The 24,666-nt window shown below is 41.9% G+C and overlaps 1 protein-coding gene across 1 annotated transcript in view; it reads left to right on the plus strand.

Annotated features, from left to right (window-relative positions):
* The window catches only part of Dync2i1 (dynein 2 intermediate chain 1), a 66,534-nt gene extending 42,233 nt beyond the window's left edge, over nt 1-24,301 (plus strand). Inside the window, exons 12-22 of the mRNA XM_048437790.3 lie at nt 2,172-2,301; nt 4,629-4,801; nt 5,928-6,090; nt 11,242-11,355; nt 11,461-11,522; nt 11,999-12,050; nt 13,621-13,681; nt 17,325-17,424; nt 17,604-17,735; nt 18,928-19,151; nt 23,730-24,301. Of these exons, the coding sequence (XP_048293747.2) occupies nt 2,172-2,301; nt 4,629-4,801; nt 5,928-6,090; nt 11,242-11,355; nt 11,461-11,522; nt 11,999-12,050; nt 13,621-13,681; nt 17,325-17,424; nt 17,604-17,735; nt 18,928-19,151; nt 23,730-23,898 (1,380 nt within the window). The 3' untranslated portion in view covers nt 23,899-24,301. The remainder of the gene's footprint in view (nt 1-2,171; nt 2,302-4,628; nt 4,802-5,927; nt 6,091-11,241; nt 11,356-11,460; nt 11,523-11,998; nt 12,051-13,620; nt 13,682-17,324; nt 17,425-17,603; nt 17,736-18,927; nt 19,152-23,729) is intronic.
* Nucleotides 24,302-24,666: the final 365 nt, after the last annotated feature.

Consider the following 24,666-nt stretch of genomic DNA (forward strand, 5'->3'; position numbering starts at 1 on the left):
AAAATTTCAAAGTTTGTAGTTGTGAGGCTCCATGTGCTGCCGCTGGCATCACTTCACTGGGCTCCTTCTTCCAGATCATTCCCCCTTTCCATCATTCACCTGATTATTTTGAAACTAACCCTAATCATCATAGTTTTATTCCATATATATTGCATTATAAGTCTCTAAAACAGAAAGATCTTTTGTTAATATGAAAACAGCTTTCACCTCAAAGAACTTTTATTCTAGAACCAAATATGGGTGACCTGGGCCTGGGCACATGGTTTTAAGTTACCCTGAATACCATGTTTCAACACAGTAAACAGTTTCATGGAGCTTTTTTACAGAACAAAAGAAAATCCTAAATCAAAGCGCTTTTCAGATGCATTGTGAGAACTGCAGGTAGGAGGTGTGCAGCAAAGGGAGGACGTCTTTGCTGTGGCCTCAGCCGCTGACGCACTCTTAGTCTCTGAGTTGGTAGAGTGAAGGGCCGTGAGGACGTAAGGACGGCACAGAGCTGGCAGTGAAAGGCTTTCAGGAGGGCACAAGAGACCTGTCCTGTTCCAGCTCTCCACAGCCACAAAGTTCATTAACACGGTGTGACCTACAAACTTTGTAGTTTCTAAAATATTAAGATAAGTTGATATTCTAATCTCTTTGTTGTCGCTAACTTTTTATATAAACTTAGAATTTAAATATGGGGCAGAAATAAACAGCCTAATAGTGTTAAGCCTTGACAGTTTGCTTTGGATCAAGCCTGTCCATCATATTCTGTTATGACTACCTACCAATCGCTTTGCCTCAGTGTCTCAGTTGTAGAGGGATTTGTGACTTAGGAAAAGAATTAGGTTTGACATATTTGTGGCTATTATTAGCATCTGTTTTAGTATGAGGTTTGGGGGTAGTAAGAAGAGAGAGACGAGATGGAGAGGAGAACAGGCAGTGACAGGCTTGGTGAGCAAGGTCCAGCCTTTATCTCACTGGCTTCTTTTGTGCACACCACATCTCTGTCCGATGCAAACACAATCCTGCCAGTCCTCACCTCACATTTGCTGCCTTCCTTTCACTAATTTCTAAGACTCCTCGCATGTTAGAGATGACCCAGTTAGATCAGTTGTAGACATTTAGTGCTACTGAGGATGCAGTGAGTGCTGGCTGCCTGTTTCTCCTTAGGATGCAGTGAGTGCTGGCTGCCTGTTTCTCCTTAGGGTGCAGTGAGTGCTGGCTGCCTGGTTCTGCTTAGGGTGCAGTGAGTGCTGACTGCCTATTTCTCCTTAGGGTGCAGTGAGTGCTGGCTGCCTGTTTCTCCTTAGGGTGCAGTGAGTGCTGGCTGCCTATTTCTCCTTAGGGTGCAGTGAGTGCTGGCTGCCTGTTTCTCCTTAGGGTGCAGTGAGTGCTGGCTGCCTGTTTCTCCTTAGGGTGCAGTGAGTGCTGGCTGCCTGGTTCTGCTTAGGGTGCAGTGAGTGCTGACTGCCTATTTCTGCTTAGGGTGCAGTGAGTGCTGGCTGCCTGGTTCTGCTTAGGATGCAGTGAGTGCTGGCTGCCTATTTCTCCTTAGGGTGCAGTGAGTGCTGACTGCCTGTTTCTCCTTAGGGTGCAGTGAGTGCTGGCTGCCTGGTTCTGCTTAGGGTGCAGTGAGTGCTGGCTGCCTGTTTCTCCTTAGGGTGCAGTGAGTGCTGGCTGCCTGGTTCTCCTTGGTGCTTTTATCTTTGATGGTGTTAGATACTCAGGCTCCCTTTGCCCTCTGAAATATTAACATCATATTTAGCAAAGGAAACAACATATAAGATGTCATCCTGTGACATTATATTAGTATACTATTATAATGCAAAAAGGATTTTTTAAAGTTATGATATGGTGAAGCCAAGCAATTATTTGCAGGAATTGAGTCTACAAAAGATGTTTTTAAAAGAAAAGATAGCATGCTGCTAGCATTTTAAGAAAGATGGTTCATCTTTGAGGTGGGTTTTCTTTTTAAATTTTTAAAAATTTATTTTTTATTTTATGTGTATGGGTGTTTGGCCCGCTTTTCTATCTGTGCACCATATCTGTACACTGTGGTCCTGCAGAGGCCAGAAGAGTTCCTGACTGGAGTAACAGGTGGTTGTGGGTACCATGTAGATGCTGGGAATTGATCCAGGTCTCCTACAAGAGAGCCATCTCTCCAGCCTCTGCTCACTTGTCTTTCAAAGGTGGTTGCTGTTTTGCTTGAAGAGGACCGTTTGGCTGCTGGGCCCAGCCAGAATCCCCGGGCCCAAGACAAAGCTCTGAACATCAGTGAGAGCTCCTCCCAACTGAACACAAACCTGCCGTTCCTTCAGGGTAAGAGGCCTTTCCTGACGTCACTTCATAGGCGAACATCAACATTTGTATTGAAATAATGATCATTAATACACGTTTTTAATTTGATATGGTTTATTGTGTATAAAACAGAAAGTCTCAGTGGCTACAGAATTGCAAATGAATGGTGAAAATTCTTTTCTTAAATGTGTGTTAAATTTATGATTTATGATTTTCAAGAGTTAATTAAAAGAGGTCTGAGAGCAATTTAAATTAGTGAAATCATTTAGTAAATGGAAAATGAGATTGTGTTTTTTTTAAAAATTGCAATTATTTTCAAGCAGTTATTCAGATAATACATACACAGCTATGGAAATAATAAACAGATAAAGCATATAATGTCAGAGTATTTAAATTAATTTAAACAAACTGCATTTGCAAGGCTAAATTTGAATGTTTATCTCATTCATTCATTCATTCATTCATTCGTCCATTCATTTATTTTGAGACATTATCTCAGTTGTTAGGCAGTCTTTGAATTCTTGAGCCTCCTGCCTTAGTGCCTCTGGATTATAAACATACAAACACAGGGCCAAATGCGGCTTCCTAGTCTTATGTCTCTCATGCTGGCTGCAGTACAGAGACACATCTCTGAGCTGCAGCCTGTGCTTGAGCTGCCAGCATGAGCCCTGCCAGCTTGCCATCAGCTAAACTGCATGGCAGCTGTAAGTTTTGCTCATGCAGACAGAAGATTACAGAAATGCAGTAAAGACAGAGTCAGATTGGAAAAAACCTCTAAATAGGGCACAGTGTGTTTAAAAATGTACAGAGCCTTGGGAGAGAAAAGAGAAATGGTATAGACAGTCATAAAAACAAAAATAGTTTAAAAATAATAAAGTCTTAAAAAAGGAATAAGGTAATAAAAATATAATAAGCCACATAAAGATGGGAACTATGCAGAGTCTGGATTGTGTTTGCTGTTGTGCTGTCTTTAGATTTGGCAATTGTTTTTGTTACATATAGTTTTATTACCTTAAAGTTAAAACCCTCCTTTTTAATTAGATGAAAAGGGGGAAATGTGGAAGATTCCTTTACAGTGTGTGAATATATGTCACTGTGATTGGTTTAATAAAGATGCGGATTCACACACAAAATAAACATAAGAAGAAAAGAAACCTTATTGATGTCATTAAAACCTAGAAGCCAGCCTTATGAGATGACTCATTGAGTAAAGGCAGGTGATGCACAAGACTTTGTCTGAGTTCAATCCATGTAAAAAGTGGAGGAGAGAACCAACTCCATAAAGTTGTCCTCTGACTTGGACGTATGTCCTTGCCTCCTGCCATCATGTATGCATGCTTACACACACACACACACACACACACACACACACACACACACACACACACACTCACTTACAGTAGAAATCCGGTAATAATGGTGAAAGAGCTTTGCTCATGAATGGTGAAGGAGCACATACAAGCATTGTCATCCCTTTCCTGGGGGAGGACTTCAGGCTGCTTGAGGAGGTAGCCCTGAGGGGATGACTGTTGGGTGGCTGAGGGGATGCAGGAAGACCAGGAAGACAAGTTTGATCCCAGGGTATCGGGTCAGCAGGTGTAGTTTTACTTAGCTAGTACTACAAAATTCTCACCTGACTATGGCTTACCATTCTACTGTTTCTTCATTTTATCCGCAGCCCTGCTAATGAGAACTGTAGGGAGAGCATCTCTGCCACAGTCTTGGAATCTAGACTTTGGATTAGAGTAGTTTTCTGTATGGAGTTCAGAGGGCTTTTTTAAAAAGAGAACTGAGGTTCCTAACAATAGTGTCCTTGCAGCATGCCGTGGAAGGCAGGCCACTCCGGGTGTTTCTAGTGATTCCCATGCACTTGGGATGAGGAGTTGGTAGGTGAGAAGTGTGTTGTCCTGGCCGTTGCTGCACCAGAGAAGGGATTTCCCTTTACTGAAGCCACAGGGTCAGTGTGGACACAGAATTTAGGTTTATGCTGTAGGTGTTGATTAAAACCCAGGTGTTGGCTTTGAGGATCTCGCTCATTGGGTGCAGTGCTTCCTGGCATGCGGAAAGCCTGGAGTTCGTCCTTAGCACAAACTGAATGTGCTGCTGGTACATGTCTATAATTTTGTAGCTGAGGAGTGAGGGCAGGAACATCAAGTCCAAGGTCACCCTCAGTTGCATAGTGAGGTGAGGGGACAAAGGATGTGTGGGAACTTGTCTCAGCAACAACACCCTCGATTTTTTGTTCAGCTTTGAACAGACCACGTTTGCTTCTTCATGAATTAGATTTTATGAGGGTGTTCTGAAAAAGTTTTAAATGCTAAAGTGAAAATTGTTTTTCTTATCTCCAGGGCGGAAAGTATCCTGTTTGCATGCCTCTCGAGTTCAGAGACAGACTGTGGTCTCTGTTCATGACTTACCTGAAAAGGCATTTGCCCCATCTCTGGATAGCCGGCACCTCCTCTGTGTGTGGGATATTTGGCAGCCTTCAGGGCCCCAGAAGGTTCTGATATGTGAATCAAAGGTATATTCAGGACGAGTCTGTGCTTGTTTTCGGGAGGGGAGTAGCTAGCAGTAACATAACAAGGAGAGGGCACAGAGATAGCAGGCAGAATGGGGCGTAAGCCATGTCCCGTTTCTGTGCCGTTGGCTCTACATAGGTGACAAAACACATTTGTTCCAGCTCTAGAAATTCCTACGTTAACAGGTCATTTCTGACTTAGAAACCCAGGATTGTCATGCAGGGAGTACTCAGTCACCTGTAAACTAGCAAATAAACACAGTTACAGGCTTAATAAAAACATGGTCAGGGTGACCACAAGGTTAGGATATTTGGGTCATGCTATTTAGATTCTGATACTTTAGATATCTTAATATTCTTGCAATGTCTTTGTTTTTGTTTTCTTTTCTTTCTCTACCGCCCCCTCCCCTGCAGGAAGCTTGTAGTAACCTATGCTGGCCTTGAATTCTCTAGTCAGCTGAAGATGACCTTGAACTCCTGATCTCTTGCCTCTACCTCCTGAGAGCAAGGGTTATAGATGTGCTCCACCATGCATTGTGCAGTTTCTTAAACTGCTTATAGTAAGTGCCTTTGCCACTTACTCAGACTGCTGCCCTCTACGTGAGTCTGGTCCTCTTATTCATGCTCCACTGGCCATCTTCCCTTTCATATTTACTTTGTTTTCAATTGGGAAGTACTATGTCTTTATGCTCCTTGACTCACCCAAACCATCAATTTCTTCCAAATATATGAAGAACACCTTTTCGGGTGCCAATTTTAGAGTCTTGAAAGTGAATAAGTTTACAGTAAAAGCCATAAATAAAATGTCAGACAATGGACTTACCACTTTGGAGGTCCAGACAGTTGCACTAAATACAGAGGGGCATTAAGCACATTTTATGCACCCAGATGTATACTAGAAGCCTTATTTGTGATCATATTCCTACAGACTGGATTTCAGATTCTATTGTCCATGTGAAAAAACCCACACTTGGGCAATTTAATTTTATTTTATATGCACAGGTCTGTGTTCTACTTAATTGCATCCTGTGAGGACCTTTATCTGTGTCAGATATCATACTTTGTGAGCTAATTCTGTGAATGTGGCTCATATTTTTCAGCCATTCACCTCCTTTGATTGACTTTTCAGGTCACATGTTGCTGCTTCAGCCCCTTAAAAGCATTTTTGCTGTTTGCTGGAACAATCCATGGCTCTGTGGTCCTTTGGGACTTAAGAGAAGACTCCAGGATACACCATTATGTGAGACTGAGCAATTGTCTCTGGGCCTTCCGGACCCCAACATTTTCCACTGGTTAGTCTTGTCTGTTTTCTAGAAAAGCCTGATCCACTTTGAGGACTAAAGTTTTAACTTGTTCTGCTTTTGTTCGTTCACATTTCCGGAGGATGAGGTCTGAGGAAGCATCACCAGAGGAAGCATCTGGTAAACAGTAAACCAAATCCATTCAAGTAGTCCTCACTGAGTGGCAACAAAGTTTGGGGTGCTCTTTTATGTTAAATGTGTGGATTCTAAAAAATTCCCAGCAAAATAAATTTTGAATTGAATAGTTAATTGATTATGGTTTCAAAGAGCAAACTCCAGGTCTCGGTCGGCTCTGTGTACTGAGCATCACCCTCCTCCTAATATCAGTGTCCTTAGGTCCTTACTAGCCATGGTATAGTAGTGAGTGCATACTACTGTAGCATCACTAGTGAATACTCGGAAGTGGTGAAGTGTCTTCTTGGGGGACAGAGCCTTAGGTTTTTTATATGAACAATTCATACCATTTTAGACCACAGCCACCATAACAAAAAACAAAACCAAAAATCATTTCTTGGGGCTGGGAAGATGACTTAGTAGTAAGTGTTTGTTGTGTGATGTGAAACCTGAGTTCAGATCCCCAGCACCCACACCCCTTTTGGCTGGGTGTGTTGGTACACACCTGTGATCTCACTGGGGAGTTAGAGGGGCTCACTGGCTCGCTAGTCTTACCAGCCAGCAAGCTCTAGGCCGGTGATTCTCAACCCATAGATCACAACCCCTTTGGGGGTCGAACAACCCTTTCACAGGGTTGTAACAGACATCCTGCATATCAGATGTTCACATTGCAGTTTATAACAGTAGCAAAATTACAGTTATGATGTAGCAAGGAAAATAATTTTATGGTTAGGGTCACTACAACATGAAGCACTGTATTAATGGATGTCAGCGTTAGGAAAGGTGAGAACCACTGCTCTAGGCCCAGTGAGAAACCTTGTCTCAAAATAAAAGTAGCATGGAGAATTATCAAGGAAGACCCCTGATGTCAGCCTCTGGTCTCCACATTTACGTACCCACTCGCACATGTACACACATGAATACATACAAACACGAAGAGCAAGCATTTCCCACCTGGAGGACTTCTAAGTGTTTTATGTACTTGGGCTCATTCCATTCTTCTACCAGCCCTCTATCCCTGTTGCTCAGAAGGGTAAAATATTCGTCTATGCCACACTGACTGCACGGGTGGACCCTGAACTCAGCCATCTGACCTATAGTTAGACTGTTGATTGGCATCTTCTTGTAGGAGCTGATGTCCCATTGTCTGAAGAGCAAGCATAGACCTTCTCTTGCTCACTCTTTACCCATCTTGTCCCTTTCCTGTTGAGTCTCAGGAGCACACAACACCTCTCGAGCACTTGGTGTTCCCTCTTTCCCCGCAGGCCACTAGTCTGTTTTCTGCCGTTATCCTGTCACCAGTTTGCTTTGTCCACCTACTGGAGGACTGTCCTCATCTGTGTCATTTGTTGTTCCTCACTGCTGACAGCTTGGTGCTCTTCTGCATGGTGCGCCAACTGCCGCTCTGTGCTTCGCAGCACTGGTCCTGTCAGGCAGTGGGGTTTAGCTAGCTATTTAGTAAGCATGCAGTTTTAATTTCGGTTTTCGACTTTCACTTAAATAACTAATGATCCTAAGTTTATCTTCATGTGCTTATTTATCAGCTAAATATTCTTGTGGATTATGCCTGTTCAAGTCTTTGCTCATTTTTTATTGAATTGCTTTTCTAAGTTTATTTGTGTTTTTGGAGAGACGGTCTTGTTATGGAGTCCTGACTGTCTTAAGCTTTCAACAATCCTCTTACCTCAGCGTCTCTAGTGTGCTGAGATTGCAGGCATAATTCATGCCTGACTGAATTTATTTTATGTTGTTGCTGTTGTGCTGCAGATTGGACCCAGGACTTTGCATGTGTTTGTCCAGCACTTTATAGACTGAGCTATACAGCCTATTAAGTTTTGAAGCTTTACATAGTCTAGATGTGTTTTGCATGTATTTTATTATATCCCATATTCCTTCTTGTAAAATTATTCGTCAAAGAGAGGAAAAGTTAAATTTGGTGGAGTTTGACTTATTCCTCATGATATGCTTTCAATGTCATGATGAACAGGTTTCACTCAACTAAAAGTCACAGAGAGTGGGTTGTCGGCCATGTTTTCCTGAACTTTTGTAATTTTAGGTTTTACATTTAGGTCTGGTCTACATGATGAGAAGTACTAGTGTCCAGGTTTATTTTTATTAATATTTTTGTATATGAATGTCCCATTGAACTTCCCATTCTTGATAGCCGTCTTCACTGCATTCAAAGCTTCTGTTGCACATGTGGTTCCTATCAGTTCGATGTCTCAAGCGAGGGCCTCTCTGTTGTGCATCCCTCCTGCTCTGGCCATCACAGAACTTGTCGTTGTCTCTGTAGTTTGTTCCTTTTCCAGAAAGTTCTATCTTTGGAATAAAGTAGAGTAACCATTTTTGGATTGGGTAACAGTAAACTATACACAAATAGCTCCACCACTGCTTCACAGCTGTTTGTGTCCAGGCTTCACCTCCTCTGGGTAAATACCAAGTATCTGGTTAAATAGCTTCAGTTCACAGAATCTAGACTTGCTTGTGAGATAACCCTCATATTAAGTGTTGGGTTATCTAGATTAAGTTAACCTCTGGGCATGTCTGTGAGAGATTATCTAGATGGTTGAGATGAGAAGACTTAACAGTAGGTGGTGCTGTTCCGTGGGATGGGATTGCAGGTTGCATGTTGCAAGCAGTTTGAAGAATTTGATTCCTGGATTGCTCAGTGAAAAATTGTCAACCGTCTTTCAGAGTGGCTCTGCCATCCGCATTCCCACAGACAGTGAGGCCTGCTGCTCTGTACCCTCGCCAGCCACTGCCGCCCGTTTGGCCCATTCTGCTTGGTTTCAGTGGTTCCTCATGTGTGACTTGCATTTCTCTTGTGACACTTGGAACAATTTTGTCTTTTCTTATGCGCATATGCTATCTGTGTGTCTCTTTTGGTAAAGTACCCATTAAGGTCTTTGACCTGTTTTGAAATTGCTTGTTTTCTGGTAGTTGAGTTTTATGTTTTGATAAAAGACTTTTGTGAGGTAAGGGTTTGGCAAATATTTTCTCCTGTGATTCTTTTCATTCTTTTAACTAAGTAAGACTTTTAAATTGGTTTATTTTTATCCCTCTCCAAACACTCTTACCATCACAGATAATGTTTCCTCTCTCTGTACTGTATTTATATCTGCGCTTTACACATAAAAAGCGCAAGCCATTTTTTACATCTCTACTAACCATTTTTTGCCCTTTTGGGGAGATGCTGTTGCTATGGAGACTGTTTACAGTGATAGATACCATATGGATTTTGATGCTATTATAAAAGTATCCTTTTTTTCCAAACAGTAAAGAACATAAAAATTTATTACATGACTCAGGCTCTAAGTTTTCTTTCCTGATTCCCTAGTAAACTACCCCAATAAAAGCACCTTAAAGGAGAAAGTATTTAGTTGGCTCACAATCCAGGGTTTAGTCCATTACGGCAGGGAAGTTGCAGTGGTAGGAACTGCTCACATTGTGTCCCAGTCAGAAGCAGGGATCAATGGATTCTAAGTGCCACAGCTCAGCTCAATCTCTCCTTTTCTAAGTCTAGTGCTCAGCCTAGGAAATGGTGCCTACTCACAGGGATACCCACAGGCCAGCTTGACCTAGATGGTCCTCATTGAGACTCACAGGTGATTCTAGATTGTGGTAAGCTGACAATTAAAACTATCACACAACCCAAAAGATCCCTTCAAACCATAGTATTTTCTAACTGCTAATATAGTGAGTGTAATTCAGCATGGTGTTCAAGGCACTGTATTCCTAAGCCTCCCTCCCTTCAGATGTCTCCTCATATAAGATGATACAGCATTTGCTCTAACTTAGGCACGTTCTCTTTGTATTTGCTGTTATCTCTAGAGTGCTGTATATACGATGTGTGAGTAGCTGTTGTGCCCCAATGTTGAGGGAACAATGACAAGAAAAGTCTGCACATGTTCAGTGCAGGACAATTATTCTTTCATGTATTTCCAGCCATGGTTGTTGATTACACAGGTGAGTAGGAGGGATGATGGGATGCTAATACAGTGCTCTTTTGTTTCCTTTGCCATCTCACTATCATCAGCGGAAATCAGGAGTGTGAAGCTGGAGCTTCTAAAGGAGGAATGGCTGTCACATGGAGATCATTCACATCCATGTGTTTCCCATGGTCTGCAATGTGTCTTCATTGTGCTATTCACTAGCTTTGTCTTAAGTTCAATCCAACCGGCCCTCTCCTTTTTTTCTGTTTTTATGTGGGGTTTTGATGTTGGATGTAATTTGTTGTTTTAAGTGCATTTACCATAGTGGTCTGCAGAGATCTCATTCATCTCGGACTAGTTGCCTTATGCTTTGTGCTTTCTTCAGGGATGGGGTGGGGCAGGAGAATAGTCACACCGGATGATTCTTTGATGTCTTTGTTTTAATTTCTTCCTGAGGTACCTGCATATGGAATTTGAATTTCTGACTCCCAGATGTTTTATTCATTTGTGGGTGGCAGTCCTTTTCCTGGTAGTGACTGTGTACCTGTTTAAGTCTCCTGCTCTGACTGACTTGCACTGCTGTGTTCTCAGTCCATGCTTCTCTTTCCTTATAAGTTGCCCATAAACAGCACTTCTCTAATGCTCTATTGAATGGTCCTCTTTCCCCAGCCTGGAAATCCTGGAGGATTCTGGCCTTAGAATTATGTCTTCTCTTTCTGGAGTACCTGCTTCATTTCCTCATCTTCACAATACTCTTGGTCTTAGAGTATGTTGATCTCCTTCCTAGCCCTGTATGTGTATTATTGCCTCAGTGATGAAACAGCTTTGTAATGGTACAAGACTTGGTGTTCATTTCTTGTTTTTCCTCTTAGAAGCATTTTGAGGTTGTAGTCTCTGCTAGAGATGCTGAAAACTCATGATCATGAATCTTGATGTGTGACTTATTAGTATTAGTCTTGTGGCTTTAGGTGAGAGGTATTTGGAGAGATTCAGATCTTTAGACTCAGAAGCATTCACATATTTCTTAACATATAATGCTAATTTTATTTCTAAAATATATGACTTACAGTGGGTACTATGGGCCTTTAATTTCTAGATGGAGTCCTCACGTCAGTGAACCACCAAAGTCCTCTTCAAGCCATAGAGCCGGTTGTTACATCTGCTTACAAGAAACAGAGCTTGGTGCTTTCACCCTTTTCTACTCAAGAAGGTACAAGAGCTCTTGCAACCTATAAAATCTTTCAAGCAATAGTTATGCAAAGCGTTACGTTTATTTAAAGCTACTTTCTTCCATTTTTGTTTCTGCTTTCATTAGAAATGGCAGGCTTGTCATTTCACATCGCTTCCCTGGATGAGAGTGGTATTCTCAATGTGTGGGTAAGTAGGAAGTGCCAGGCCATGCTTACTGCTGAGAGAAACCGGCTGGGAGGAGACTGGCACCTGACTTGGGGAATGGTCAGGAATAGAACAGAACAAAACAGTAAGACCCTTTGTTCTGTCAAGGGGTGTGGAGTTGTACGCCTGGCCTTTGGCCTCTGGAAATGCATAAGGAAGACCATAAGAAGGCCTGGAAATGCATAAGGAAGACCATAAGAAGGCCTCACTCCTAAAGGATAAATTAGGACTTGTAAAGGGAGCTACTAATGAGGTTACTGAGAGAGGAGAATAGTGAGATAAAAGAATGAATAAATTTAAGTCATTAGCTCTAAAGCAAATGAGTAGTCTTTTTATGAAACAATTATATTTTAGGCTTTAATAAAGCAATGTTATTTTATTAGAGCTATGCTTTGCTTAGATTGTTTTTTAGTTTTAAAATGTATCAGTATCCATTTTTTCAATATTCTGTTCTTTAGGTGGTTGTTGAATTACCAAAGGCAGATATCTCTGGTTCAATGAGTGATTTAGGTAACTATTGAAGTAAAAATTAATTATTGTTTGCTAAAATGAATAGAGATTAAAGATAACACAACGTGCTTTGAAAAATAAGTCATTAGCAACCTGAAAATGAACATCAGAGTCGTATGACCATCTCATTAGCTAAAGTGGTTGAGTGACGTCTAATGTGGGTGTCGTAAGTTCTGTCGTAGTTGGCATTCATTCTGCTCTGTCATAACTTAGGGCAACTGTCTTCTTTTCCAGTATTCTTCAGATGTCCATGTCCTAAGTCCTCCTTCAGTTGTGGATTTGTATTTACCCAGTGCACATGAGTTCACTAAATGTGGCTCGTCTCATGCCACTTGGAATGGGTGATAACAATGTGTGCCAAAGTGTCCCATATGGAGCAGGAAAGATGGGGAAACAGTTCAGGATCCCCAAGGTGTGCCGTTTTCCATGCCACTTGGCATGGCTTTCAGTTCTAAGAGGCCCCAGACAATCCAGTTCTGTTGGATCTTGGGGCTATTTTGTCTGCATCTTAAGCTCAGCTTTTTTTCCCGAAATTACAGCTGTTAATTTTCTAATGACAGCTTGTCTCATTTGTTTCAAGGGTGTATCCCCAGATAGATCTGGAAAAAAAAAAAACAGGAAAAAATAAATCCAGGATTGACACTGATCTTCCTTCAGGTTCAGGTTCTCAGATTCAGAGGCAGGGTCTTCACCAAACAAGTGCTGATCACTTCTTGTTGAAGTGCTGTTCGAATCCTTTTCACCGTGACTGGTTGAGCCCAGCGGCAGCGGCCTGATCCGCAGATCTGCCGCCTCTGTGATGCCGTCAGTACTGTTGTACAGTGAATGTAGGAGACCAGTCATGCAGTGCACTTGCAATTGCCCTTCCTAGCAGTGAGGGGAATATATTTCTACATGCTTTTAATTCAGCTGCACTCCAGGTTCTGGATAGCGTCTTGCCTATAATTTGGGTTTCATTATATTAAATCTCTAATTCTTTGCTCTGCAGTAATGTACAAAAGGGAGAATAGCTTTAAGGCAGACATTTGGCAGAGACAACTGAAGGGTCTATATTTGAGGAGAACAAAGGAAGGAATGGAAAACAAAGCCAGGTCTCCTGGGAGCTGTAGTTCCATGGTGTTTGAGTGAAAGTTAGAGTTTCTAATCAACAGAAACTGAGCCTGGAGGAGCTCAAAATCCTGGTGGCCATTCACCAAACCGGAAACTCGGTGGGTTTCTGGTTGGCTTTGAATGGCAGTTGCCTTGGATATTTACAGCACAGGGTTCAGCATTTGGAACTAAGTATTCAATACATATGATGCCAATTGTTCTCACCAGTCTGAAAATGTGTGGATATCTGAATCATGAGCCCATGGGATTCTGATAATGACCTATAAATTCTTGACTCTCCTCTTCAGCAAGGCACAGGCACCACCACCAGATTTAGAGGGAGTCCTTTTTGTATTTATATTTTGACATTCCTTCTGGTTATGATACTTAAATAAGGAAGAATGAATTTAGACAACTGTAGGTAGATTTGGGGTTAACTTGCATTAAGAGTTGTGCGTGTTTGTGTTTTGTCTGATTCTAGGTCTGATACCTGGAGGGAGGGTCAAACTGGTACACAGTACTGCTATCCAGCTGGGCAACAGGTGAGATGTCCCCTGGGATTAAACAAGCCCCTCATCCCACAAGGACTCTGTTTCCTGTTAAATGCATGTTCTGTTTCACAATAAGGACATATTTTTCTCATATTCAGTTTTTGCTATATGAATTATCAGTCAATGTAACAAATATAGTTTTCAGATATAGGGCTAATAGGTATTCATAAAATGTTCTTAGCTTATAAATTAAGTGAAATATGACTGTCTTTCATCTGAATTTAATTTAGACTTAAAGTTAGTTAAACTTGATCAAGTTTTAGGAACTGAAAACATTGAAATAACTTTTATTTATAAATTTGCATTTTTAGCTAGGCATTGCACACACCTGTAATCCTAGAATTTGATAGACAGAAGCAGGAAGATTAAGAGTACAAGGCTAACTGGCTTTTTGAAGCCTTTTCTTTTTGGCGAGATACCTTGCTCAGCCTAGATATGATTGGTCCTGCCTCAAAGCAGTGTGCTAGACTTTGTTGACTCCCCATGAAGCCCTACCCTCTCTGAGGACTGGATGGGGGGAGGGGTGAGGGGAAGGTGAAGGGAGTGGGAGGAAGGGAGGGAGTGGGAACTAGGTAGGTGTGTAAAGTGAGAAAAGATCGTTTTTTAAAAAACAAAAGAAGTTAAAAACAAAACAAAACAACAACAAAAAAACAAAACAAAACAAAACAAAAAAGAGATCAAGGCTATCCTTGACAATACAGTGAGTTTGCAACCAGCAGGGACATATAAGAACCTGTCTCAAATAAATAAATAAATAAATAAATAAACAAACAGAAAAACCACAAAACAGCAAACATTAAAAAAATACAAAAAGAAAAAAAAACAGCATTATTTCTGCTTTTACTCATAGAACTTACTGTGAAGTACAGATTCTTAATGAATGTTCAGTGTTAGTGTTCCATGTCCTTATCGGTTCCCAAAGACATTTATTTCTGCCATTTACTCAGTGAGGCTGTTCGTATGTGAATTATCCGTGAAACATCTTTGAGTCTGTGTCCTATTCCTCACACAGAACACAGTGAACACAGTCATTCAAATCAACTTACTTGACTGGAATACAATTATGGAAAGAGATAGTTGGAGTCATCAGATGTGCTGCAGGGCTCTTCAGGCCGTCCCTCCTCCCCAGATGTGCTGCAGGGCTCTTCAGGCCATCCCTCCTCCCCAGATGTGCTGCAGGGCTCTTCAGGCCATCCCTCCTCCCCATGCCGCCACCTCTGCTGAGCTCTGAGAGACTCTGCTCTTTGCTGAGATGCTCGCACCTCTCACCATGCATTATATTTATTTTAAACCGTAATTTCTTCCAGGATTTAACTGTATATTCTTAGAGGACTTAGCTATATACTCTCCAAAGGGAAGTAGTTCATGTATTTGATGCCATATGTTCATACCTGTATTTTTGCAAGAATCTGTGGGAAAGGAGGGGTACAGACAGACTGTATTATAAGGAGAGCCCTAACTCTGTAGCCTCCCCTACCTTGAGTAAACTGGGGTGTCTGGCCAGACTGATGTACCAGGTCTTTGTCCCTTTTCTGCCACCTGTGGACTGTGGATGTCCTGGAAATATGTCACCCTTGGTGTAGCAGCCATCTTGCCTTCATTGATCTCAGCAAGCATACCAGTGAAGCAGAATATTCCTTGTTGGCATGGTTATAAGAGTTATAAGAGTATGATGTGTTAGTATGAGCATAAGCATGTAGGAGCTTGAGGGGGGGAAGGGTTGTGCCCAGACTGAGATGGGAGCTTTTGGTAAAAGTGTTATGTGGTTCTTTGAGTAAGAATGGTCCCTATAGGCTCATATACTTGAAAGCTTTTATACCAAGGAAGAGAGCTGTTTAAGAAGGATTAGAAGCTGTGGCCTTGTTGGAGCAAGTGTGTCACTGGGGATGGGCTCTGAGATCACAAAAGCCAATGCCAGACCCAGTGTCTCCTCTGCCTGCTCTCTGTGGATCAGGATGTAAAGATCTCAACTCCAGCTCCAGTATCGTGCCTGCCTGCTTCCTGCTGTGACCATGCACTACCCTTTTAAACTGTCAGCCAGCCCCCAATTACACTTTTCCTTTTATAAGACACCTTGGCCATGGTGTCTTCTCACAGCAATAGAACACTGATGAGGACATGATACTGGATTGATCCTCAGAAGTTTGGCAAAGGAGCATGTTCTGGCTCTAAGGCAAAGGTGCCTGTATGTAGACATATCAGCGAGTTTGCAGGTGAGAGAGATGGGGTGAGCTGGTGGCTGAGCTTGATGTGCCTGCTGCTGTGCTGGCAGTCTAGACAGTGTCCTGGAGGTGTCAGGGTCTTATTCTAAAGAAGTGGAATGTCATTTTTGAGATGTAGGATGATCAACTTGGGAAAATTTGAGTTTGAAGCTGCAGAAACTGGAGTCAAAGAGACCAGTTAGGAGGCCAATATAGTGACCTGTATGAAAACCAGCATAGCTGTGGAGAACTGATGTGAGTTCAAGAATAGGATTGGAAATCTGGTGGTCAGTTGATGGAAGCCGTGAGAGGGAGGAGCCTCAGTTGGTTTGACTACTGGGTAGTGCAGCTACCAGGGGAGATGTTTGTATGTCATGTGTGTAAGTGTCTTGCCTGCCTAGATATATGTGCACCACATGTATATCTGGGTCTATCAGAGGCGAGAAGAGAGCATCAGATCTTCTAGGGCTAGAGTTACTGACAGATGTGAGCTGCTATATGAGTTTTGGGAACAGAATCCAGCTCTTTAAGAGCAGCAAATGCTCTTAATTGCCGAGCCATTTCTCCAGCTCCAAATATAGCTGTTTTTTGTTTGTTTTGTTTTGCTTTGTTTTGTTTTAAGAAAAGAAAATCTCTTACTGCTAGGAACCAAAAGGGTAGTTAAGTTAGATAATAAGGTTTTGAACTAATGCTGACAACCAGTAGACCAGGTTCTCAGGCCTTTCCTATAAGCCTGTGACTCAAGCCTTGTGAAATCATAGACACACGGGGCTTGCCTGAGTTAGAATTGAGACCCCTGCACAGTACTCTGGAATTCACTGCCCCTTTAGTGTGAGGAAAATAAAGTTTCACTCCCAGTTAAGGGAAAATGGGTACTTGGAAGAACTTGAAGCCTCAAGCTAGATGTGTATGGGAACTTGCAAGCCTCAGTGGAACCTTGAGATCCAAGAACAGCTGCCTGGTATGAAGCTGGGAGTTGTGGAATTTCCACAAGCCTTCTGCAAAAGATGAGTTCACAGACTCTATAGGAACCAGAAGCACGAGGAAGCACAGTAGGAGCTGTCATCAAGTGGATTCATCAGTCAACTACTAATCACCTTGTCTCTCGGCATCAGACCTGCTGGCAGTTGTACTTTTGTACACTTTTCAAAGCAGTGCTGTAATTTCCAAATTTCAACCAGTGAGTGGTTCAATAATAGATTCAACATAGTTGATAAAAGAATCAGGAAACAGAATGATGGGTCTGCAGAAATGATCAAGCATGTAATACTTGAAAAGGAAATAGGAAGCAGAGTAGTAGCTGAAATCATGGAAGAAGTGTGGTAAACCTGTTCCTCACTGGATGATATGGGCAGTGCTAAGGGAGTGTAAGGTATTGCCATCATCCACGTTTCACAAAAGCCATGTGTTCATCTCTGCTGTTTATTTTACAGTCTTTCCCATAAAGATAGTGAATTCTGGGGGTCCACACAAACACTAAGTGTCAAATTTCTGCCTTCGGATCCTAATCACTTTGTTGTTGGCACCGACATGGTTAGTAGTGTTTTACATTTCATCCTTTCCACTTAGCCTTACCTGATAGATGTCTTTATACCAGATAAACTTACTGTTTGCCTTTGTTATAATGTCTGAATTATTTCATGAATACAGTTTTGTCCAGTCTTACTTCTAATACTTTTCTTTGGCTATTCTTGGTATTCTTTAATAATTAGGGACTTATAAGCCACAGTACCAGACAAGATTGGAGAGTATCTCCCAAGGTGTTCAGACCTCAGCAACATGGTATCAGACCAATAAAAGTTAATGTGATCGATTTTTCACCATTTGAAGAAACCGTATTCTTGGTGAGAAAATTACTTTTCTTTGATGTCTTTTGCCTGTTGGGACCTCATAATACTGTAGTCTGGTGGAACGATTTAGAAAGTGTTGGTCTCGTAGTAGTCTGCAAATTTCTGTCATTTATTGGACTTCAGTGATCTAAAAAGGAGACATGGGATATTATTAACAGAAAAATAAATCAAATTGACTCAGAAATTTAACTCTCTTAAGAAATACTTTGTTCAGTTGCAAAGTATTTAGAATTTAACAGGAAGATACCTATCGTCAACCAGCTCTCATGGTAAGTAATCCAGTCCTGAGTGTTAACCCTCTCCAACAGAACAGTCATCTGTCACTTATGAGAGCCACGGGCCACTCACCTAATTACCTCCTGCTGGATTGTGTTCTTAAATGTCACACTGACTCTCAGCACTGTTACTCCGAGGGCTTAAGTCTCTAGCACAGGAATCAGTGGGGACAAACTTCATTCAGACTGCAGCAGTGGTTTACCATCTGCCTGGCTAAACGTGCAATCCCAGAACATACTGAGCCTTTAAGACCTCTTGAAGAGAAGCCAGTTTTCAGTACTCAAGACTTTGTGTATTCGAGTCAGAAGTTGCACACTCAGACATGGTGCTCAGAGATTATTTGGCTTAGTTCTTGCCCCTGTATCCCATATGATTGTGTTACTTATCTGAAATTAGGGTTTAAATGTGTTTCTATATGTATTGTCTTAGGATTTGATTTCTCTTGTTGACATTTGAGTTGAATACGCACACACACACACACACACACACACAATTTTTTAAAATTTTATGCAAGTACTTCTTTTTTTGAGTATGAGAAAGGATTAAAGAGTAAGGAAGAATTAATCCTCTCTTTATAGGCTAATAATTTGGTCTTTCACTAAACCAGCCAAGTTTTGTTTTATGAAAATTTCAATCCAAAGGGAACACACAGCCATACTGTCAGCATGAATAGAGCTGCCTAAAGGTGACGTTCTTCCTGTGGAGCTCGCCCCAGCATCCTGTGCTGCAGTGATGGCTGTGCCAGCTTTCTGTAGGATAGGTTTCATGTCTTTTTATTCAGAAAACAAAAGCAAGCCAAAATGGTATTTTACAAACAGAGCAAGCCTTATAACGCTCTGAGAAAATTTCCTGGCTATTGAGATTTAATTTAAAAAGAAAGAAAAATAGGGTTTCTGTACCACAATTGCAGGCTGGCTGCTCAGATGGAAGCATCAGATTGCACCAGCTGACGTCCGAGAGGCCTTTCATGCAGTGGGACAGCAGCACCAGTGGCCGCTCTGTCATTAGCCTGCAGTGGTCCCCGACCAGGCCTGCTGTGTTCCTGGTCCAGGACGATGCATCCAGGATCTATATCTGGGACCTTCTTCAGAATGACTTGGGTCCTGTGGCTCAACAGCCCATCTCTCCAGACAGGTGAGTACAAGGCCCATCACCCTTATCCCTGGTCTTTCTTTTTCTTTTTCTTTTTCTTTTTCTTTTTCTTTTTCTTTTTCTTTTTCTTTTTCTTTTTTTCCTCTTTGTGTGTGTGTGTGTGGTGGTGGTTTGAATAGGCATGTCCCCCACAGTCTCATGTGCTTGAATGCCTGGTCCAGAAGGATTGGTGCTATTAGAAGGTATGGCCTTGTTGGATTAGAAGTGGCCCTGTTGGAGGAAGTGTGTCACTGTGGAGGCAGGCTTTGAGATCTCATATGTTCAAGCTAAAGCCAGTATGACACAGAACAGGGTCAAGTTATAGAAACCTCAGCTCCTTCCCTAGCACCATGTCTGCCTGTGTACTGCCATGTGTTCCATCATGATGACAATGGACTGAACCTCTGAACCTCTTTAAACCAGCCCCAATTAAATGTGTAAGAGTTGCTGCAGTCATGGTGTCTCTTCACAGCAATAAAACCCTCGCTAAGACAGCTGAGTTGCTCAAATTTGAATAAAATCTTCTGTGTCATAAGGATGCCCATTTATGAGTGAACATGACGCAGACTCTCTGCACTCGGTCTGGTCTGTCTTAAATAAGAGTTTAAGTTTAAATTTAATACTACATTTATATATTATATGGTCAAAAATGCTTTTTAAAGATTGCTGTAGGAAGTCTTGCAGCCAGTGGTTTCCCGCCCACTGGGGTGTGGCCTCTTATACTATGTATGCTGATGTAAAGCTTGCAGCTGGCCGCTCTTTCTGGTTGCTGGATTCGGTTTCTGTTCTCCATTCAAGCAGAGGATTCTGATTTGTGAGTCTACCCCTAAATAAATATCCATCTGTTTCTCAATTCTGAGCTAGTGTGGGATTTCTTTTAAGCGTCCTTCCACAAAAGGTAATTTTAGTTAGAAGCCAAATAAAGCGATGCACAGAGCTCCTATGTGCCCTTCTCAGATGTGCAGCCGCTTTGCTGCCGACTCCCGCATCCTGTACCCTGTTGTTCCTGACGTGATGGTCACCCTGTTCCACTCTCCGTCAGCCTCACTCCTAGTGCTCACGTAGGCAGTGCTGGGAAACTCTTTACAGTGCAGTTGTCTTATATTTAGCCTCAGAAAGCACGGTGGATAGGAGAGTAGTGGAATAGTCTCCCAGCATTATCATTCAGGAAGAAACCTTTTCTGGGAGTGTCGTGCAGATTCAGCATAGGTTTGAGGGGTCTACAAGTTACTCCTAGTTTCTCAGAGGACAGAACATACGAGACGTGAGTCGTGGAGTCTCTGTTCTTGTCAGGCCCTCCAGCTCTCTGCCCCTGAGTCACACCAGTCCCCGGGCAGCCTTTTCACCTGCATGTGAAAGAACCCTGCTGACATGAATTGCCACCGATACTACTTTGTTTAAAAACGTTTTAAAACATTTGTTTGTTTATATTTATTTATTTGTGTGTATGTGTACATACAAGCGTATATGCTATTTGCTCATGTGGCGTTCAGAGGACAACTTGGTTCTTTCCTTTCACCATGTAAGATCCAGGAATAATTTAGGTTTTCGGACTTGGTAGCAAGTGCCTTTACTGGCTGAGCCATCTTGCTGTCCCAGTGCTTTGAAATACTTCTCTGCATTTGTTCCTTTATTTCAAAGTAGCAGTATTTACAGAAGATTTCATTTGGAAGGGTTCTCTCCTGATCCCAATTTGTTTACTCTATATTTTGTTTTTTGAATTTTATAAATATATATTGTTTGTATATGTGTATATGCCAGGGCCTTGGGGTTTTTATTTTATTTTTTATTAAAAATAGATTTTTTTATGCAATCTATTCTGATTACAATTTTACTTCCCCCAGCTCCTCCGAAATTTTACAAATTTCTGGATTCACCCAAATTCACACTCTTTCTTTTTTCTCTCTCATTAGAATACAAAAGGCAATAATAATAATGATAATAGTAATAATAATAAACAGTAAGATAGAAACAAACCAAAACAGGACAAAACAAACAAACGGAAAAAGCACAAGAAACGTTCACACATACAGAAAATCCGTAAGACATAATGTGTAAGCCAAAGATTGATAAGATTAAAAAAAAGTCTAGACGAAGCATTGTGAGACGAAAACTTGAAAAATACCATTGAGCTTGCTTTGTGTTGACTGTCTACTGCTGGGCATGGGACTTGTGTGCTCAGTACAACTCTGCTGGAGAAAACTAATTTTCCCATTGTGAGTGGTTATCAACTGGAGATAGATTCTGGCTTAGGTTGGGGCCTTGTGTCTGCTTCCTCTTTTAGCACTGGAACTTACCTGGCTTAGACCTGAGTAGGTCTTGTGCATACTGCCACCGTCTCTGTAGTTCATATGTGTTTCAGTCGTGTTGTGCCCTAAAGGCCTTGTTTCCTTGGTGTCCACCATACCTACCGACTCTTCCAACTTTTTTGCCTCTTCTTCCCCAGGCTTCTCTGAGCCCTGAGGGGAGGGATTTGATGGAGACATCCATTTAGGACTGAGTGTTCCAAAGTTTCTTACTCTTTACACATTGTCCAATCATGAGTCTCTGTATTTGTTCCCATATACTGCAGAAGGAAGCTTCTCTGATTAGGGCTGAGCAATACACTGATCTATAGATGTAGCAGAATGTCTTTAGAATTTTTAATTGCTACATTCCTTTAGCAGAACAGTAGTATTTGGCTTTTCCCTAATATCTGGCCTATCTAGTTTCAGGTTCTTGGCCCCTTGGGCAGTGTCAGGGATAGGTTCCCTTTCACAGAGTGAGTCTTAATTCCAGTCATATAGTGGTTGGTTACTCCTACAACTTTTGTGCCACTATTGCACCAGTGAATCTTTCAGGCAGGTTACCATTATAGACCACAAGGTATGTAGCTGGTAGACCACAAGGAATGTAGTTGATGTTTACATTCCTCCTCTGGTAGTGTGCAGAGTACCTTCCAATACCGTGAACATTAAAAGGCTCTAGGTGAGTATCAGCTTGACTTTTCTATGTTTAGTGAGTTATGTAACTGTTGTCTTTAGCAGTAGGGCCTTGCTGTCAGTTTATGGAGAGCAACCAATAGCTTTAGCAATAGCCTGGATTGTTTGGGGGTTTTCATGGGGTTCCTTTGGCCAACAGCTCAATTAGATGTAACCCATTCCTGGCACTGGAGGTTTAATTTGGTGAGAAGAGATGTCTGGTTAGGGCTTTGTTTCCTCCTTTATTTGGTGATTGCAATTTATATTTTTTTCACACATGTATGTTTTTAGAAGTTTCTACTGTACTAGGGTTTTATGTTACTGTGACTCCGTAAATGGACAGCTTTAGCTGTCCTTCCCCATATTTCTTCCCTTGTCCTTTCTTCCCTCCTTTGTTGGTTAGTTCAGCTGAAGTTTAGGACAACTGAGGAATAAATTACATTGCTTTTTGGAAAGGAGAGAGAATAAAAACAACCAAAAGCAGGTAACATTCTGATAGAATGTAATGGATATATTGACAAAAGAAGCTCTGACAAAGTGGTCGGTAGATTGGTATTGTGCTAATTAAGTATCTATCAAGAGCACTGGCTACAGTGGTGTGTGTGCCGTCCTAGCACTTGAAAACCTGAAACAGGTGGTTTACAAGTTTGAGGCTAGACGGGCTCGTGGGGGATTTCCTAACTAAACTGGGCTACATCGCCTGACCATGTCTTATAAGAAAAGGAAACAGAAAATATATCAAGATCTGAGCACAGTGGCTCCTGCCCGTCATCCCAGTGCATGGAAGACTGAAGTGGAAGGAGGATCACTAAACTCGGGATTAGAGAGCAGTCTGTGCGTCATAGTGAGGCCCTGAAAAGGCGATTGCTCCAGCCTAGGTTCACATAGGAATACATTTTACATCTGTAGTTTCCAAGAGGAGTTCCAGGGAGACCGTGGCAGAAGGACCTGGCACTTTCTACTGGCAATAGGAAGGTCTGTGTGGGGACAAGGTTCCCTTCAGATTGCATTTCTGAGACTCACTGCTGGAGGAGGTAGGGGTGGACCTGGACACATATCCTCAGCACGGTAGGGACAGTGGCATGGAGAGGGCACACAGGCTTGAAGAAGGCCCAGACTTCTCCCTGGAGCACATGATGGGGTCGGTGCTGCTCACAAAGAGCTTGTTGCTGTAGAGGGTCGGGGCTCGGGGACAGGCCTCAACTGAGAACAGATTGTGGACCTCGGCAGTTATTCAACTATGGTTGAGATTGGTGGCCTGAGATACTGAGAAACCCCATCCTGGGGATCCTCTCACTGCCTGTGTGATTGCAGGACCTGCCGAGGCACTCTGACCTGAAGGTAGGGAGGCCATCAGGTGGGGAATGTCACTTCTGTGGGTGGGGAAGTGTCTGCAGATATACATCCTTTGAGGTGTCTTCCTGGATCTGCCCATCAGCAGATCCCTGAGATGCAGAAATTTTCATGTATTTATTTCTGTTGTAGTATTTTGTCTTAACATTTTTTAGTTTTTCTTCTATTCCACACTTCCCTTGAATACAGATATTTGGAGAGACTCGTGTAGCAAGAAGTCACACTCTTGTGTACTGACTTCCTAATTCATGTTATTTCTCACCTGTAGGCTTGTGGCCATGACCATCATGGGTGATCCCGAGAAGGTCAGTGGGAGCTTTATGGCCCTGGTGTTGGCTAGGGCCTCTGGCACAGTCGACATCCAGTACCTAAAGAGGCGGTGGACCACCCCAGCGGCGGATGAGCACAGCCAGCTGCATGTGCTTCTTCAGAAGTGAAGACTCATGTCAGGAGGAGGATGAGTACCTAAGACTTGATTACAAGATGGACCCCTTGACTCTGTGTTGATGTGATTTGTGTACATAGGATATGTATATTCTGTACAGAATTTGTTTTAGAAGAACGGTACTTTGGTATTCTCAGGAAATAAATCACTATTTTTAATGGAAACAATGAACTTTTAGTGTATACTGAACTTCAAAGGAAATACTGAGTGATGTCCAGAAAGCTCGACTAAGAATTTCAGCTATTTTTGGAACAATTTAAAAATACTGTCACAATTATATTACTGGATTTTAAACAGCCTGTCCTGAAAATGTACTTTAATAATTAGAATATTTTCTTAGCTATGCATAAAATAATGAACATATATCTAAAATAAAGAAACATAACAAAACAAAAGCAACTGCTCACTTTGGAGCTGACCTCCACCATCCTTCTGTTTTTAAAGTTTTCTTTAACACCAGCTTTTGGTGTGATTTAAATGGTACTCATAGAATTGAGTCAGACATATTTTATATTTTACAGTGTGCTTTCTCATGAAAACCATCTTCATATAGAAATAACACAAGTGAATAAACTTTCTTGAATATGGAGCAGTAAGAGAGGCATCAACACATTGGTGCGGCTTTAACAATCTGTAAATGCCAGGAACTGGTTGGAGAGGCTAGAAGTCCAAAGTTCTGCCTGCAAGATGGCACCATGCAGCCATGTCTTTACTTGGCAGAAGGCAAAGGACAGACAGAGGGTGCTAACATGCTCCCTTC

Source organism: Myodes glareolus, chromosome 11 (assembly GCF_982192425.1).
Source record: "Myodes glareolus chromosome 11, mMyoGla1.1, whole genome shotgun sequence".
NCBI lineage: Eukaryota > Metazoa > Chordata > Mammalia > Rodentia > Cricetidae > Myodes > Myodes glareolus.